This window comes from Amblyomma maculatum, chromosome 1 (assembly GCF_055883805.1).
Source record: "Amblyomma maculatum isolate TAMU_Amacu chromosome 1, ASM5588380v1, whole genome shotgun sequence".
In the NCBI taxonomy this organism is placed as follows: Eukaryota; Metazoa; Arthropoda; class Arachnida; order Ixodida; family Ixodidae; genus Amblyomma; species Amblyomma maculatum.
In genome coordinates, this window is record NC_139344.1 from 73,605,671 (window position 1) to 73,625,037 (window position 19,367).

General features: G+C 43.4%; 1 protein-coding gene across 1 annotated transcript in view; it reads right to left on the bottom strand.

Moving 5' to 3' along the window:
- The window catches only part of LOC146202797 (short transient receptor potential channel 4-associated protein-like), a 177,216-nt gene extending 158,266 nt beyond the window's left edge, over positions 1-18,950 (bottom strand). The window contains exons 1-3 of the mRNA XM_084588342.1: positions 18,747-18,950; positions 15,526-15,675; positions 7,754-7,876 (exon numbers count right to left, since the gene is read on the bottom strand). Of these exons, the coding sequence (XP_084444468.1) occupies positions 7,754-7,876; positions 15,526-15,675; positions 18,747-18,860 (387 nt within the window). The 5' untranslated portion in view covers positions 18,861-18,950. The remainder of the gene's footprint in view (positions 1-7,753; positions 7,877-15,525; positions 15,676-18,746) is intronic.
- Positions 18,951-19,367: the final 417 nt, after the last annotated feature.

The following is a 19,367-nucleotide window of genomic DNA, read 5'->3' on the forward strand; positions in this document are numbered from 1 at the left end:
TCCGTTGCCGGTTGCCTCGCTATAATTCCTCACGCCTTGATATTACTTAAATTATCATGTATCTGCTGCCTATGTTGCTGGACCAGATAGTATTTCCCAGTCATTAAGAAGCCGAGACATTGTTAAATGAAATCGAACTTCGCCGAATGCAAGAGATCAAGCAAAAAACTAGCCTTTAATTCTGACGTTCATCTCGTTCCACATTCTAATAACGACTGTACAGAGATCGAGAGTTATAATATTTTGTGCTCGTCACCGTCTATTTAGATTTTATCGACGCATGGACAAACCAGCCTAACGAATGCATGAATGTACAGTAAGGCGTATCGATCACCCGTTGTTTCATATGCGCCATTGGGAGTCGTATATTTTAAATCTTTTTCTTAGCCGCAAAGAATACGTCGGGGACAGGCCACTGGTGTCAGCAAAAGACTGCAGAAGCATATTCACAAAGAGAGAAAAAATATTTGGTGACTTGACCATTCACTGTCCTAAAAGTATACACTGCGCGCTGCTGCCCTCCGACATTTACAAACACAAGTATGACGGCAAATAGAAAACCAGCTTATTCGCGAAATACTTGATGCAGCCATCACCTGTAATCAATAAGCAATCTGAATTGTAGCACACCATTGTATTCCTTTGGAAAGAAGAAATTTCGTCCATCTCTGGATCAATATATATTCCACCTGACTTAAGCCCAATGCTGTACCTGCCACCATCAACGATCCCTTTGAAAGTTTCAATTTCTTTTGTTCCCTCATCCTATCAGCGTTGTGCCTTGTCAATTATTGCCTCAGATATATATGACTCCTTTTTAATTTTACGTTTTGTGCACCATCACTTTTGCAATGCAATCATCATAGCCACTTTGGTTGTTGACATTTGTTTACTCGGCGTTGGCTGAGTTTTCTTTTAAATTGGTGTGTTGTTGTCTTTTCCTCTTTTGTTTGTTTTCTTGAGGATTTAGCCTTCGCGACAAGTCATTTCATGAGTGCCTGCTATGGAAAATTTGTACTGGTACCTTTGACCGTAGGTCACAGAAATGTGCGTGTGCACGTCACTTCCTTTTGTAACAATGTAAAGTATGCATTGAATGCTTCAGAAATAAAATGAATAGTTCGGGTACCATAGTGAATATATTTGCTCAGTTCAGAAATCATTCGTCTCTGAGCGCTGCATGCTTTGTTCAAAAGAGTTAAACCAACTTATGTTCTTTCAGGAGTCCAGACTTCCTAAGGGTCTGTTTTGGTCTCGGTATTTGTTTTTTTTTAATCTATATAAATAATGTCGTAGTCTTTGAGTACAAATTTAGTTATATTGCATGACTCTGTCATTTATCATGCTGTGCAAAATGATCACTATACATGTTAAGAGTGTACTCAGCAACTTATGTTTCTTAAAGTGGGGCATGCCGATTAATGGTAAATGTCAACATGTTAATCACCCGTGCGCGTCTGCCGACGTCTCGGAAGGGTTTACACCATAAATATCTTGGGGTCGAGTTTTCAGTAAGCATGACACGGAGTAGATATATTCAACACCTAATGCGTATCCTCAAATTCTTAGCCGCATTCGACGTCACTTGCATAAGGTCACCCTCCCCCCCCCCCCCCAAAAAAAAAAAAAAAGAAAAAAAGAAAAGCAAAAGAACAGCTTTTCATTACAAATCTGAACGCCATACGCTATTCGCTTGTATCCCCGAGAAAAACTTGAACACATCCAAACTCGTGTTACCAAGTTTATTTCTGAGCATAATACTCCCGCAGCAATGGTTCAATGATTAAAGTAAACCTTGACTGGAAACAGATAGCTACACCTCCAACTAGCCGCGAAATTAGGGAAATTTCCAAATTTATTCCGCTTTTTGTGAAAAACAAACAAAACAAGAATTCGCGCATTTTACCACCATACTTCATTTATAAGCGATAAGCGATCATGTGTTGAAAGTTCTTGGAAAGGGCTGCCAAGTAGGCAGCACGTGGTTGATATGATTTTGCTTGTGAATACAGCCGATTATAGTGATATATCTGGTAAATATTTTGCCTTCCCTGTAATAGTAATACAGTAGCAGTAAGTGGTTTTATTCACGTAAACAAAAACGGAAGTAAAAAGATGGTCGCCAGCACCGATATCTGCTATCTGATCACCAGAAGCCCCTGTACTGGAGCGGCGGAAATAAAGGGATAGTAAGGAAGACGGATAAGAAAAGAGTTGAGCGACAGGAAGAAAGGACAAGTAGTTTTGCCTTTCCTCCCTTACAATATCCCCGTTTTGGTCTGATTATGATATGGTATATATAACTTTAATGAAATGCTGGCAAACGACAGTTCTATCTTTGTTAGTTAACACATCAATAAAAGCCAACGTCAGTCTATGTCCCTTAAAAGCAGGGCGTTATAAACGCAGAAGACAACAATTAGGCATGGCGAGAATTAAAAAAAAACATGACAACATCCGACTAATGCACTGCAACGACCGGGGCACACCGGAAAGCCGAGCTCAGCCTGTTCCACATCTGTTGAAACCTTTCGGCTGTCGGGCGTGAGCCAAGATCGACAGCCATTTTTATAGGACCTTTCAAGCAGTCGTACTACGTCAATCCGTGGTCTGTGCTGTACTGGTTGCAAGAATGATCAATTACTTGTATACTTTGTCCCTATTATGCTATACAATTCGATTTATTGCTGCTCTAGACTGCTATCCATAGTGTTTCCTTTAACTGACAAAATAAATGGTCTTTTCTACGAAAAGTAAAAAGGCTGCAGGCCAAATATCAGGGCATTTATTACGATGTTGCAGTGCTTGAAAGGCAAACTGGAAATAATGTACAAAGCTCCACGTGTCCTTTCTTGCTGTCGTTCCCCTCTGCACATCCCCTCGCTATCCGCTCCCTATCCCTTTGTTTTCCCGCTGGTAGCAGCTCGCTTGCTCCAGATTTTAGACAGGAGATGCCGCGGCAGGCAGCACTCTTTTCCTTCCTGTCGTTTGATTATTCAATAAATACGCACTACCACCACCAGTCGTCAAATCTAAAGGCTTGCGACTGTTAGTGAAAGCCGCGTTCAAAGTAAACGCTGTTAAGGGCGCCTTTATAATACATCGAAAGGAAAGAATAAAACAAAGAAAGGCCAACTTTGAACGATTAGAGAACCTTATATGAGGGCCATAACTCTGAGAATTCCAGCTCTGGCTTTCTCAAATAAAATGTCTGAATGAAACAGGAAATTTGAGCACTGGCAGTTTTATAATTACGATTATTGTATGTCCTTTTAATTTTTTTCTGCATTGTTTTGTGTGTTCCTATTGTCTTTCATTCGTTCGTATAAAAAGGAGGCAATCTTCAAAGCATAATTTTCTTTTTATTTCAGTTTAGAATGTTGCATACCTTTTTTGGTTGGCGCTTTGCAGTGCCCTCACGCCCCTGCCATGCGAATGCTCAGCAACACGAGCGATCTATGAAGCCTTAAATGAAGGCTTCAGGCATATGAAGTAATTTTTTGAACCGTATTTCTTTTTCCGCCGGCTGCAGCTCAGGTGCTTAAGATGTACCAATGGACATTTTTCAAGTAACACTACTGCGCACGCGCGATGTCTTCTCGGCCGCCACTTTCGCCTGGATTTGAACGAGAACATCTTCAGCGGAAATCTGCCTGGCTGGGTTCTTGAAACAAAAGTTTCAGAAACACTATCACCAACCAAAATTTTTATTAGAACCCGACGTTCCAGGACCAACTCGGTCCCTTCCTCAGGAACGACTGAAATGCAGGGCCAGCAGTAGCAAGCAGCGGCCTTTGCTTCCCCTTTCCCAGCACTTCGCGGAGTCCAATTGTGTACGCGGAGGGTGGCGTCCCCAAATTCCTATTTACAGCTGCTGCTGTCATTCGGATGAACCAAGACTCGACGTGTCGTCTTTTGAAAAGATTGGTTGGCAAGGACGCTCACCTCTTCAAAGGCGATTTTGTGGTCAGCGCAGTGCTCGGCGAAGGGGTTGCTTTCATGCCATGCGAAAATGATCGGAGGTGTTCGCTGCCCGTGGCTTTCCGCGAAACGACGTCCTTTGCTTCATCGACGCAACAAACTGTTGCACAATAATTGTGTACAGTGCTAGCATCTTCTAGGCCTTCGGAATGTACGCATTGCATTGTCCCTGTCTCCCCTAGCTCGCCTCAAGCGAGGAGACATGGCTAGGTTCGTCACCGTCCTGTTGTCAAGGGTTAAAAGGGTAGAGCGGAAGAAGGTTCGGAGGGAGGAGTGAGTCACGGTGGGTCCACAGTTGACTCGCAGCTCTGCCCAGGTTAGGCGAAACAGCTCTGCACACAACTACTGCTTGGAATATAAGCCCACCTCACCATTGTGAAATAATTTCTGCACAATTTTACAGCAAGGCAGGAAATGAGCTTTTGTCCCCGTGCAGTGTGTGTGTGTGTGGGGGGGGGATAGAGGAGACGAACAATCACTAAAGGGATGAATAAGCCCGAAGCTAATGTTAACCATATGATCAGTGAGCAGCAGTAGGGCCGCGTCTTTCACCTCCCCTCTTTAGTTAGCTGGTGGGCGGAAGGGAACTAGCGAGCTAGCGTTCCCGGTAATCTGCTTGCAGTCGCCCTTGTGAGCTGGGTGTGATACAACTTGAGGGCAGTATGTTTCACAGCTCACTTTCTCGAAGGTGATCTTATGGCCAGGGAACTCGCCGTGCTCGGCGACGGGTCGCGTTCGGTGTTCCTTGACCGTTATTTATGTGTTGCTGAATTATCAAATATAGGACTTTAATGCAATACATATGAGAAGTGCTGTGGCGAAAAACGAGCTTTTAGTAAGTTGGATGGAGGAATGGGCAAGAACGAAAGAAGCCAGGACGAGAAGTATAGATATAACCGAAAAGTTGAGTGAGATGAAATATACGGGTCGACCCGACCCGGCAAACTTCACCTTTCATCCGCTCCAGGAGTGCGGTATTGTCAAAAATGTTCATTAACTGAAAAAAAAAAAGGCCTATACTATGCAGAGCTCTAGAACCCAATCTTCTAGAGAACCACAGCTATACTCGATCTCTGTACTTCTTGGCAGCGCTACCAAAGCTGCGATGAATATGTTCAAACGCTGCAGGATAAAATCGCCATGGGGATAACTGAGATAGCGTACTTTAAATTAATTTAGTGCGCTTGCGCCAAACGAAAATGTTGATGTTGATGTTGCAGTGTGATTTTTAATTAGTGCTTTCGCATGCCACGCTTATGCAGTGAGTACGATTCGACCGACACACAAGGACAGCATGCAGGGTTGCTTGATGTTTGCATAGGGAATCCGGGATTTCTCGCTGTAATGTTAACAATACGGAATGCGCTGATATTACAATCAGTGCGCTTTCAGATTCAGTGAAAGATTCAATTTAACTAGAACAAATAGTTTCACCTCTGCCGCGGCAATTCCTCTCACGTGACCGTACATCAGAAGACGTCCCGGTGTTCGTTAGTGTTCGGACGCAGAGCGAGCACAGTGACGCTGCTCAGACCGTTTGAGGCTAGACATACACTGTTCTGTCACAGGCTGATGATGATCGCAATGTCCGCGGGTGAAACCACTCTACATAAAACGGACGTTTAGCATGCGCGAATCTTGTTCGTGCTTATCGTTTCCAAAATCACGGCTCACTTTGACGCCGGACCCATCGCTTAGAACAAATCTCGTAGCTCTAATTTTAGTTTATTTTTATTTTTATACGGAGTGATGATTTTGCCGAAGAAATGGGACCTAACAAGTGTTGTTTTTTTTTTATAAAAACGGCTACTGTTTTAACAACAAGATGAGGCCAGTAGACTGAATTAACGGCTGAGCCAAAAGCGCAGAAGCAACAAATAGCGTAATGTCCTGCATAATGCATTTTTAGCGTGCGTAAACCTATCTGCTCTATTCTAATACTTTCTTGCATCGGTCGGCACACTCCCTGATGAGTGCACTCATATCGCCTCACTCACACTCACGCAGTGGTCGTGAGTGTGAGTGTGAGTGAGTGGCCGGGAATGGGAGCCGTCATGATTGTGAGTGTGAGTGAGTGGCCATGAGTGTGAGTGTGAGTGAGTGGCCGTGAGCAGGACCGGGCATGAGTGTGAGTGTGAGTGAGTGGCCGCGAAAGGGAGCAGTCATGAGTGTGAGTGCAAGTGAGTGGATGCGAGTGTGGACGGACATGAGTGTGAGTGTGAGTGAGTGGCCGTGAGTGGGATCGGGCATGAGTGGGAGTAGGAGTGAGTGGACGTGTATGAGAGTCGCCGTGAGTGCGAGTGTGAGTGAGTGGCTGTGAATGAGAGAGGGTGTGAGTGTGAGCGTGAGTGAGTGGATGGGTACCAGAGTGACCGTGAGTGCGAGTGTGAGTGAATGGCCGCAAACAGGAGTGGCCATGAGTGTGAGTGTGAGTGAGTGGCGGTGAATGGCAGCGGGCATGAGTGTGAGTGCGAGTGAGTGGGGTTGAAAGTCACTGGTCGCGAGTGTGAGTGTGAGTGAGCCCCTTCTCATGGTGCCGACCTATGCATATACCTCATGTCTACGTCCTTGTCTTCCTCACTGTGCTGCAGCAATGGAAACGTCACAGTGTTGCTATGCAGCTGCTCCACAAGCAAGCAAGACAAGATTCTGATCGGGGTAGTAACCTCCAGACTAGTTTTAGTTTTTAGTTTTTATGGGGCTTAACGTCCCAATGCAACCCAGGCTATGAGAGACGCCGTAGTAGAGGGCTCCTGAAATTTCGACCACCTGGGGTTCTGTGCTGACATAGCACAGCACACAGGCACATTGCTTTGCGCCTCCATCGAAAAGCGGCCACCACACTAGGATTCGATCCCGCGTCCTTGGGCACAGCAGTCGAGCGCCCTATCCATTGCACCACCGTGGCCGGTACTCTGGACACTAGTGCTTTCGTACTAAAATATGCGCCTTGCCTTTAGGGCCCGTGCTTAGTGTATATGTTTGCTTTATCTCACCACAGTTGGCTGCCATCACCCATTATCACTAAATAGTGCTGCGTTAGCAGCTAGCCCGCCCCCATAGCCGACAAAATCCAGGCTAAAACTTTGCTTTTGTTGTTGATGATGATGATGAATTTTAATGGCGCAAGGGCGTTTCAGGCCAAAGAGCACCAAACACAAGGTGAACGATGTACTCAGGTTGGTGTAATGTGCTGGTTGCGATTTTTCATGAAGGGATAAAAAACAGTGGTGTATAGGGCCTGAAAATTAATTAGCTCTGTAAAATCACTAAGAACAGTGGTGTATAGGGCCTAAAATTCATTTGCGAAGTATAATGAGCTGTGCAAAAATTAAAGAATATGTAGATGCTTTAAAGGGTTTCATTTATCTTCTCAAGGAGAAATGGGCCGAGACCCACATCGATGAGAAATTTCTTGTAAAAAACCTACTTTCGATAGGAATTTGAAGACATGCTTTAAAGGAAACATTGGGTTGTCACCAAGAAAAATGGATGGGCGGGCAGGTATTTGGTTAGTGTACAATGAGGGAAAATGACGCCTCCTTTCTGGATCAAGTTGTGCACATATAATTAAAAAATGAATGACTAAGCCGATCGCCACATCTCGAACAGTGTGGTGCACCCTCCTCCCTCCGAACTGATGTCAACTTTTTATGAAAAAAGAAAACGTGGGTTTATTATGTGAGTAAATGCGGCCCTTTGCATTACCCGTTGAATGCACCTTCGCAAGATAAGAAGAGTTTTTCAAGCATAATAGTGAGAACCTTGTCACCTCAATGCCATTGAATTGTCCAAGCATCTTTATGATGGCTTCTGGGTGGCTGGAGTCTGAGCCATCATTGATGTCAGCTGATGAGTTCAGGTGGGACTGGTACTGGAGTTTTTGCTGCAAACCCTGTGAAAAGAATTAATTCAATTCACACGTCTTTGCACCTAACAGGGACGAAAATGACAATGTCTGCCCTCAGTTTCAAAACTTTTTCACAGAGGAGTAGAAATCACTCGTGCAAGACTAACAGGTATGGCATGATATATGTGGTTCAATGTCTCTGTAGGCTATGAAGGCAGCCACAGTGGAGGGCTCCAGATTAATTTGGCCATTTGGGGTTCTGTAATGTGCACTGACATAGTACAGTTGGTACCCTGCATGCCGCGTGCCAAACCAACATTTTCTAGCTCAGCTGCTAAGGACCCCAACAAATGAACCACAATGGCGGGTTCATTCACAACATCTGATGAAATTGTGCCAGTCACCATGACGCACTCGCTCAGTGATAGACACTCTGCATCCTCTCTAGTTGACACCACAGCGGGATGGAAATAGGCATTTTGAAGCAGCTCAAGAACCAGTAATAAAGCCTTCTGGATCAGCTTTGGAGCAATAAAACAAGCTTTGGAGCAATTGAGTTATACAATAGAGCATGTTTCAGCGTCAAACACATTTAATAATTGCAACTTTCGCTTCCTAACATGCAAAAAATTCAATTTGGTTAACTTTTTATTCAATGATTAATGCTTTTCAGGCTACGCACCCATTGGTGACAAGACCTCCGCTAATTTAATTGGTCTTTTCTGAAAAGCACACAATGCTGTGTTTTTTGCCAGTGGTCTTTTTGTGATCAGAATGTGGTACCTTAACATAGGCCAACTTATTTTGTCCTCAGTGTCAGTTTAAGCTATGCAGGTCAAGATCAAAGGATTGCATCAACGTGAATTCAGAAGAGTGCTGACACCACCTTCCACAGGCCACCAAATCACAGTGACATTGTGAGTAAATGACAATGCTAAAACAGCTGCTCAACTGAGCACATGCACGAGCATGACATGTCGGCATTCCAATGTCACGAGTTTGAGCTTTGCGTGCTTGCCTCCAACATATTGATTACGTGGAATGCTATGACCGGCTTTCCTTGCGACTCCAGGTACTGTCTGGCCTCCCACAAGTTGTGGAAAATGCGTCTTATGCCACCTGTGGTTGGTATTCCCTTTACACATACTGAGATCAGTCATTTTCCAGCCATGACCACTGGAACCGCAAGGAAGCTTTGACACTGTAATGACTTTGCCGAAAGTAACCCGAGCAGCCACACCGGCCAGCGGAGAAGAGGCAGGGCCGAGCCACGGTACTATGGTCGCCGTTGCTGGCAGCTGCTCGCTAGTGTAAGATTGGTGACGCAAGCAAGCTCCCTCACTCTTTTTCGTGGGATAAGAAGTAAGCGGGTAGCATGTCTGGCATCGCACTTCCTGCCTTCAGAGCACTGTGCCACTGAGGAAGGGCGCTGTGCACAGCAAAACTCGCTCAACGCTCTTTTTTTTGCTGGCACCATGAAGCTGCAACCTTCATTATAAAATTTGCACATTTCATACTAGTAGACAGCTCAAGTACTGGCATTTGCACAAACAGTTGCTTTTCTGCTTGTCTGGAGTGTTGGCAAAGTATGACGGCGAATGGATCTCAAATTCAACGTGGTTCTCGCGATTCCTAGTCTTCTGTTGTGACAATTTATTCATCTTGAGAAGAGGAAAAAGGAAGCAACATATCCACCTGTTTCAAGTGTGCGTGTAATGCTTTTTGTAATGGTAAAATAGTAATTACCTTCTTGCACTGGCATGTGGGCAGTCTTTTCGTTTCATGAACAAACTGCGTGAAACAATGTCACTCTCACACCTAAAACATACAAGACTCATTCTTAAAATAAATACGGCAGTTTCTTTACAGGAACACATATGTTGTGGAAATAAAAAAGATGGACACACAGAAACAGGACTGTGGGCTAGTTTTGTTGTTCTCGCTATTAGCTGGTCACCTGAATGGTAGTTTAGTGCCCGCTGGCAAAATGGTACCATCAATAACTCCAAGTGAAACACAAGATGGCATTTGCAACCTAAGACTTCCCGCCCTTCACTGAAGTCCCTGAATGCAACATGATGAGCTTTCTGTGGAAGACTGAATGCAACTAGAAAGTGACTTCTTTGCAGGCACCCTGCGTAAGAGGTTTTCTGGGGGATTTTAAGTGTTCGTCATCTCCAGATATTTTTAAAATAGTTGCACTAACACTCAAGTTTCCAACATACGCATTGGCATTACCATCGTGAAAAGCTTTATGCACTATTTGTGTGCTGCCACAAGACAAAAAATGCAATATTGGCTCATTCGCCTTATTACATATATGGCAATAGGAGCACATGAAACAGCTGAAAGTCATGCCTCATTTTTTTTTTCTCTCCTCCAGCTCAAAGAAGCGCCACAACAGAAGACTATGAAGTGCCAAAAAAACCACCTCAAGTTTTCAAGATCTGTTCCCCGACTTGCTTCTCCAATACTCCAAATTTGTCCAAATTGCTGAAGCTACGGGATCTACGTACTTGTACTAATGTGCAAGATAATTTAACGATGAGCGTAGCTTCAAGACACCAGCCAAAAACTAGCGCGGAGCAAGCTCTGCTGTGCGCAGCTCCCTCCTCCAGTAGCACAGAGCTCCGAAGATGCAAAATGCGATATCGCATATACTACCCACTTACATTACATCACCCGAAGAAAGAGAACAAGGCAGCAGGCTTATGTCAGCCAGCTCACACTTACAGTTGGACAGCAGTGGCCAGTGATATTGACCATGCCGCTCAGTCCTGCACCCACTATGCCGGCTGACACAGCTCCTCGGTTGCTTTTGGCAAAGACCTAGGTTGTCTGAAATTCAGCGAGTGCCTCTTGAAGCAGCATAGTATCAAATGGATCTCTGTCTGCTTACAGAAACTTAAATTCTAAGACAGTGGCCTAACTCATCCACAAAGAAGGCCAAAAAGGTACTGTTTGGGCATTTAAAAACCACAGGCTTGAGCGGCTGTCTTTAGACAAAGTGAAAGCGGGCTGTGCATCACCCATAGAACACATCAACTTGCCCAAAATGGTAAACAGAATTCTCGCAACATAATAAAGGCATACTAATACTAATTTAATTTAACTTAATTACAGGAGTGCACAGCTGAAATAGTATTTGGAGCAATTTTTGGAGCAGCAAAATCCACATCAGGAGCAAGTCTCAGAAAAAAAAAAAGGCCCTTGGCATCATGAATTCAAATTTTGGAGCTGTTAAACAGAGAGGAAACTTCACTTTCAGCACAAAAAAAAATTAAGAGATGTGAATATCGGACCATATGAATGTGATCCAAAGGAAGTCTAGCAAGGGCAACTCATCATCAGCGCTTAGTATAGTTCCTTTAGAAATCCAGCGTGTGCCTATTTTTGTAAATAAGCATACTGCACTGCAAGACCCCCCATGCTATCACTCTCAAAAAAAAAAAAAATTTAAACTTCAGGGACTCAATAAAAACGAAAAAGATAGAGAATATGCATTCTTTTCTTGCATTTAGAGCGGTTTGACAATCTTAATCACGAGATCTTACCTTGCTCACAAGACTCATAAAACAATGTTTTGCTGCCTATACGAAATCGACAGCTGGTGTTGTGTGAGGGAAATTCCAGAAGAGCCTAATTCAAAAGGCATGACTGCTATCAGCATGTGCCCAAAAGCGAACGCAGTAAAAAAAACAATTGATTCAAAAAAAAAAACACAAAAAAAAAAGACAAAATAAAAACCGCGACCAAAAGGCAAAAGGGCAGATGCCGAAAACAGACAAGAAAGCAAGTCATAAGCAAAGAAAACTGACGAGCGAGCGCATCTTCAGCCCGCAACTGACGCTTTTTAGGGGCTGGCAATGACTTGGTGGTTTTTACTGGATATTTTCATTAAGTGGAAGTGGCGATGACATATTTCATGCACAGAGCAGACTTTATAGTATTTCGATCATCCGTAATGTTATTTTTGGCAGACTTGGGCTCCACTACGGCGTTAGGGAATTTAATATCTAAGGCTGCTGCGCGTTTCCCGACCAGCTGATACCAGAAATAAATTTCACATGTGCCACCTCAAACTATAATAGCACAAGCACAAAAGCCATAACTGATGCACTTCCTACATTATCCTACAATGGGAAGTCCGCTGATCGACAAGACACCATAAAAACAACCTTGCTGTGCATGAATGGCCCAACAAAATACCAAAAACTTCAAAGAGCTGCAAAAAGAAAAAAAAAATATCTCCATTAAAAACGTGCTGTGCAATAAAAAAAAAACTGCTGAAGTATTGCACCAAAATCACAAGTACCACCACGGCCCTTTTCGAAGTGTGACGCAGTAGCGGTGGTGCCTCATTACAAACAGCCCCTTTGCGTTATGGGGATGCTGCACCGCACATACTGTTACCCGTGCGGTGAAGCATCCTCAAACCACAACGGTTCAGTGTACTCGAAAGCGGCGGAAGCACGTGGATGCAAAAGAAAAATAGAAGTAGGCATTAGAATGGCGTGACGCCATTTCAAAATAAGACTAAAAGGCCAGTGCCGCATGCTGCAGTGTCTAAAACGTCGTGAGTGGCTATATCACAGCTGTAGAAATTTGTCTCCGAGTATGGAAAACTTTTGTGGCTAGTCGGGGCAATTTGGCGCAACTGGTGCAGCTGTAGCACCCCTGTAATTAAAAATTTTGGTTTGTTTGATATGATCTTTCCACCTCATCAGCATCAGGTATATAAAAGCCCCCTTAATAAAATTTCATATAATTCAAAGAAATTTTCAGTTCCTCACTGGTTCCAGTTATCAAGAGTTGACTGTAATTGAACGGGCTTATATATGCATAGATAAGTTTACTGAAGGCCTCCTTTCAGCCTGCCAAGTGAAGCAGCTTTTTTGCATGTAAGCATAACTGACGTCCTACTTTTTAAGCAACACACTTGTGAGCAATGAAGAGCAAACATTGGGCTAACAACTTAACGAACAGCAGTTGTTGCAAAAAGGCTATAATACAATAAGAATGTCGATATCAAACGCTATGTGGGACATTTAAGAATATGTTCACATTACTGGTTTAGTTTATAGGGTTAAATGACCCAAAACAGCTCAGGCTAGGAGTAACAGCATAGTAAAGAGCTCTGGAAATTTTGACCACCAGGGTTTCGTTAACCCTTACAAGCCCATATTGTTTCTTGTAGTATTAAATGAACTAAATATTTCAAGAAATGCTCTTTATTAACACTTTGATACATATTCAAACCAGATTTTGCAAGAACTTAAATGAAACAGAAATTACAGCCACGGGATTATTCTTTCCTGTGGGCTCAGAAGAGTTGTCCTACCTCTGGTGAAAGTTTGCGAAGCAGGGAACAGCACAGAGGTGAACGTCGCAATGAACCCGCGATGTTTCACCTGTTGCCGCCCTTTGCAATCAAATAATATCTGCAGTGCTTCAATAAGTACCGCTTTGATGAACACAGGGTTTTTTCCGGTTTTTTTTTTATGGAGGGTTGTCATGCTGAAATGGCATCTGAACATTTCCTTCTAGTACTGCCGTACACGAGCTGCTTCATAGCTTCATCAGAAGCTATGAGCTTTATAGCTTCATCAGAAAGCGAATAAGTAGGTACCGCAAATAGTTCTTTACACAAGTTTTGCTGAGAATGAAGCAAAGCAGGCGCATCAACCACTTTCAAGACTTTCAAGACTCCACACACCTAAAGAAAGTTATATTTAGTTTGGCCTCCAATAAACCGTAAGAACTATTCAAATTAGCCTGCAGCTCAAATTATCAAATGAAATAAAAAAAAATGCCAAAAACAGTATTTTTATCTGCACGACAGCTGTCTGCATTTGAGATGAAACGCAAGTAAAAATGACAGCTATTGCCGGTTCTGTCAAGTGCTTTGCTTTGCATACGTAACTGCTGGGAAGGTTCAAGGATTGCTTCAAAATCGTAAAAGCCTCCCTACCCTTTCGCAGTGCTACTTGGTTGTATTGATGCCTCTGCACAAAGCGGCTCCTTCGCGTTTTAAGGATGCTTCATCACAGAGTCGCATGGTGAAGCAGTGAGCCGAAGCGCACAGTGCAGTGAAACTGCATGTGATCAGCTGTAAGCGGAATGTGGAAGCACGCGTGAAACGTATCCGTATGCGTTAGAACAGTCACGCCATCCTAAAACAAATATAAGAGAACAGTGATGCCCGGAGCAGCTTTCGATGCGCGTGCCCAGTGGCAGCCGCGGGATGGCATGAAGTCAAAGCAAATCCAAACTATACAACTGAGCTTTATTTCGGAAATGGCAAACTTCCGATCGTCGTCATACCTACCATGGCGCATACAATGTGCATAGGCACAACAGTTACATGCTATTCAGGTTCGGGGAGGGTGATAGCTGGCAGAGCTCAGCTCAACGTGTCGCTGGACATTGGTGCGTTTGCCGCGCGCCACCCGTCATGTCTCGGCTAACTCCACTCGCTTTCAGCACGTGTCCCCTTTAAATGGGCATCAGCTGTGATCGCACTCCTGTTTCAAATTATTAGAATTTCCGAATTAACGAAGGTCTAAACAAAAAAAATTTAGTCCAAAGACTGCATGAAAATTTACTCTGTATTCCATTTAGAATTATTTAGGAGTGCAATGATTTCAAGGATTTTTGCTCCAGTTCATGAAAAAAATCGACAAATGACAGCTACTACAAACAACAGTGAAATCGATTAGCTGGTATTATTCTCAGTCCAGAAAACTCGTGCCAACTGCCTTTCGTGAAAGCCGCAGCGATAAAAGCTTTATGGCAAACAACTCGAGTGTACCAACCATCATGGATGCAGTGCGCCTGCGTGCTTTTGTATAGCGAGCACCCAAAATTGTTTAACCGATGATAATAATCGCTTAAATTTGACGTTGCATACTTGAGACTGTCCATTATCGCGTAAACTGCAGTTTTAGCACAGCTTGGCACAACAGTTCAGATTAGCACAGAATGGCGCAATCGGCACAGCACTTCCACCCTCGTATCATACATTAGAAGAAGCTTCAAAGTGTCAACTGTATATAATTTATTTACGTTTCTGATACAACATGGCCCAGTATTTGTAAATTACTTTCCTGGGGGCGAAAGACATGTAAAAGAACACTCAAAAGAGAAAAATGACGCATGTTCCAGAAAAACCAAGATGTAACAAGTAAGTTAGAGAAAATGTTTACGGTGTTTTTTCGTGATTATAAGGCACAAAACTATGTACCGCCAATATACTATGAGCAAACATGCCATTTCTCTGGGCTGTACAGTCATTTAAATCAGGTGGGAAATATATTCTCTATGTGCACTGACATTGCACATTACATGAACATCTTTCTTTTTGCCTTCAATAAGAAGCACCATCTGCAACGAAGATTGAACCTGCATCCTTAGGATCAGCAGTCAAACGTCCAAACTAATGAGCGACTTTGTAGGGGCCTCACTTCATTACTTCAGTGATAACGTCCATACGCTTTTACACAGCCCCAACATTTATGACACCTGTGTTTCTGACACACTGAGCTTTTGATACGGCGGCCAGATTTACAAGGTCCTACCATGCACTGAGGAAAGTTTATTGAACTTATACATTGTAAATGGCAAGGCCGCTTAAAAGAATGGGCACGTTAACAGCCGCAGCCAAGAAGAAATGAAAGGAATGAAGTGCAACTGACCAGAAGGATGGTCAAGGACTCCTCGTAGAGTTCCCTACTGGGATGAAAAGAAACTGACAGACGATCAAGAACCTGCAACCGTGCATGAAGAGAACCATGCTCTGGTACCGCCAACTCTGCCTGCAGAGCTAGCAGTAGCTGCTGGGGTGGCTGAAAACAAGAGAAACACACAGTTAATGCTTGCCATGCAAGTGAAAAAATAAGTGGTGAAAAGCAGAAACCCTGAATTGCAATAGATGCAACTAGCATTTTAAATTTTCCTTCAAAAAAAGGAAAAGAAAACAACACAACATTACTTTTTCTTAATATGCTGGTATAATGTCCAAGTATAAGACATTAACCAAAGAAGGAAAAATAATAAGGTGACAGCACTATCAACCATAGCTTGTCAGCATAAAACTCTTCGAAGTTCCATAATGCAACAAAAAGCATTTAAAAACAAAGGTTAACCTGATTTCAAATGTAGCTAATAAATAGGACAAAACCACTGCATATGATAAAACTGACTAAGAAAAGAAAAGGTTGTCCTGCCTCAGTAGATTCAGGTACCATACTACAAATATTCAATCTGCACGAAAGCTCTGGAGGACTAGACGATGTAAATGTCTAAGGTCAAACGCTGTCAAATATGTATACTAAGTAACCAAAAATCAGTACGTGTGATTAAGCTAGAGTTAAATCCACTGCTTTTTGTAAAATATATATGAAGCGGAAATGAGGGGCTCATTATGATACATGAATTATATGAAACTAACAGCTGGCAAGGCCAAGGAAAGAGTAGAGGATTTCTTTTTTCCTTTCTGCTATGGACCCGAATTAGTACTGTATAGAGAGAAAGATAATTTAGTACAAAAGTAGAAGAAAGAAAAATGTGCTGCGGGTGGGATCTGAATCCACAAACTTCGAATAGTGCGTTCAGTGCTCTTACTAACTGAACTATAGCAACGGCTGTCCAACTGTCTACTTTTTTGGGGTATTAATGTTAACTATGAACCTTCAGAGTGTGCACCAGCACCACCTTCATCCACAGTGGCGGATGTAGAATGTCCTGTGTTACCGTGACTGTCTACACGACACTCGCGGTAGCACGTAGACACTCACAGAGACGCATACAGACTAGCTCAGTTTGTCAAGAAGGTTTTCATTACAGTGACCAGTTTTCTGAAACGAGCAAGAAGTTAAAAACGATCAGTGAAAGAAAAAAAAACTTAAATGACACAACCTAGAAGGTGACGAGCATCACGAACATGCACTGTTATAGCTGTCAACTGGCTGTATGTCAAGCCCAATGGCCACATGGCTCGAGAAGCGTGAGCAGTTGAAAACGACCACTCGTACCTAAGTGCAGAATAAGCAGTGCTTCACACAAAGCGAGCGATCAAAAAGGCACGCAGACATAGCCTCAACGCACACACACCACACTGCTTAGTGTCCCAGAGGCAGCTTTGGAAAGACGCTCCAGATCCGGAAAGGATCCGGCATCAATGAATGAAACAATAATGCAAGCACTTGACTTAATGTTAAGCCCTCTGACTCACTACTAGTTTTACCCTGCAGACTTAAAGCAAACAAGCCATACTGAGAAAAACTGTTGAGTACAAAGAGCACATTGCAATAGGGAAGTCCTCTAAGAACGTGTGTAGCCACAATAATTGACACTTGCTCCCATGTGGGAGCAGATCTTTTAAACAGAAGCTTTAGTTAGTTTATTGGGTTTGATGTCCTAAACAGACTCTGGCTATGAGAGACACTTTAGTCAAAGGCTCTGGACAATTTCAGCCACCCCGGGTTCTTTTAAGGTGCCCTGACATCCTACAGCCCACGGGTGCCTTGCTTTTCACCGCCACTGAAATGTAGCCAACAGGGCAGAGATCGAACCAAAGTTGCCACTGAAGTGGTCACAAGCCAACAAGCCAATGGCCAATCATGCACTAGAGAAGAAAAAAAATACATTGTGGCAACCCCAACATATTACAAAATGTGATCTATTTATACGTCTTATAAACGAATCTAGGCACTACAGTTTGAAACACAATGCCTACTGTAGACCAACTAGCCCCAGATGCCCTTAATTAACATGTGGCTAAGAAATGCCTTTTTGCCTGGCGCTCTGACAGAAAATGGTTGGCAGTTATTTTTAAACATTGTTTTCAGAAAACTTTCCACAGCAGACACTCAGTCTCAGTTACAGAAATAAGGCTCACAAACACACCCGTTGCATAATTTTCCAGTAAGAAGTGTGCCTTAATCTTTTCAAGGCAGGCTTCCAAGGATGGCGCTTATGATCACTCGCTATCTGGTATGGGCGAAGCCAAGACAAAGCTTATATTTTATCGCAGAAATAGCAAGGTAAGAAATCAAATAAATTGAGCATATGACAATCATTTTCTGGTTCCGGCTACATTCTAATTTGAAGCAGTGAATGCTTACAATGTGGCAGAGCCCATTAAATGAAAGCTCGACTAGTAGGTTTACAAAACCAATGAAACCATTAAATGATGGCATCATGCACGCAATGTGTTGCAAATATCGCGTTTACTCTTTAATCAGTGCGCCCGCGTCATTAGTCAGCATTAAAGCTTAGAAAGAATTGTGGTTGACCGTTGCGGTCCACCACAACTACTGGTCCACTGTTTTGCATAATATCGTATCACAACGGTCCCCACTACCACTAGTCCGCGGTACCTCTCCACAATATCATGTACACCATTTTCCACAATATCTTATCACCACAGTCCACCACCACCAGTATCGCACCATTCGGCACTGCATAGTTTTGAAAACGCAAAAGCGCGGAATGGCCATCGTATGCATGCAGTGGTAATGAAACGAAATACTACCCCACAAATAAAAATCGGCTGCTTTTTTACGATGACAGGGCTCGCTCAAAACAAGAGATTATCAGTCAAATAAGCTACTCTACATGCATGGCAAGTCGGTCGAGACTTTCCCATCAGCCTCGACAGCAGCAATGCAAGCGCGCTTGTGACAATCGCTTCGTCTAAAACAGTAGTGACAATGCCCAAACCATTCAAATGATTATCTGATATCCCTTTATTCAGTGGGTATCTCCCTGAGCTCCCTTCAGAATTACAAAGGTATTATGCAGTAAAATAGACTCCAGTAAACGTTCGAATGAAGTACAGCCCAACGGTACAGCCACCATTGAAGGAGTATGCTTAGGCTTAAAGCCATGCTTTCCCCTCTACAACTTTCATTACCTTGCTCGAAGTGATGAGGACCTGCTCGCATATTTCCCTGTGTATGGTGAAGTAGGCTGTAGCTTTCAGGTCCTTGGCACGGGCCCGTCGCTCGAAGTACCTGAAGCAGGCCATTGCAACCGCCTACATTCTCTGCCGCGACACGCGATTCAGCGAGCTCGAGCCACTCGAGCGCACGAGCCGACCGTTCTGACTACGACACGACTACGACGAAGCAGAAAACAATGAAGTTGGCTTCGGCTACATCACAAACTTGCAACGTAGTTTCTAGTTTCGGTTTCATTTCAATGAATGTAAGAAAACGGTATTTTATTGAACTTGTTGGGCGAAAAATTTACACTGAGTTGACTTCTTAAAATATAAAAATACTAAGATTCTTATGAAGTGATTACACCATACACGGTGGCTGACATTGGGTCGCTTTGTTTTGTTACGTGAACATGACATTTTGACTTTTGGGTCGTTTTGGTGGTTTGTTTCATCGTGGTTTGGTTTGTGCAGAGGCCGAATTACGGACTCCGCTCACAAGTTTGTGAGCGTGACGTCAAAATTACGAAGCTGTGGCTGTGACGCAGCCTTGAGACGTCAATCGTGACGTGAATGCGAAATCCTCCAATTACC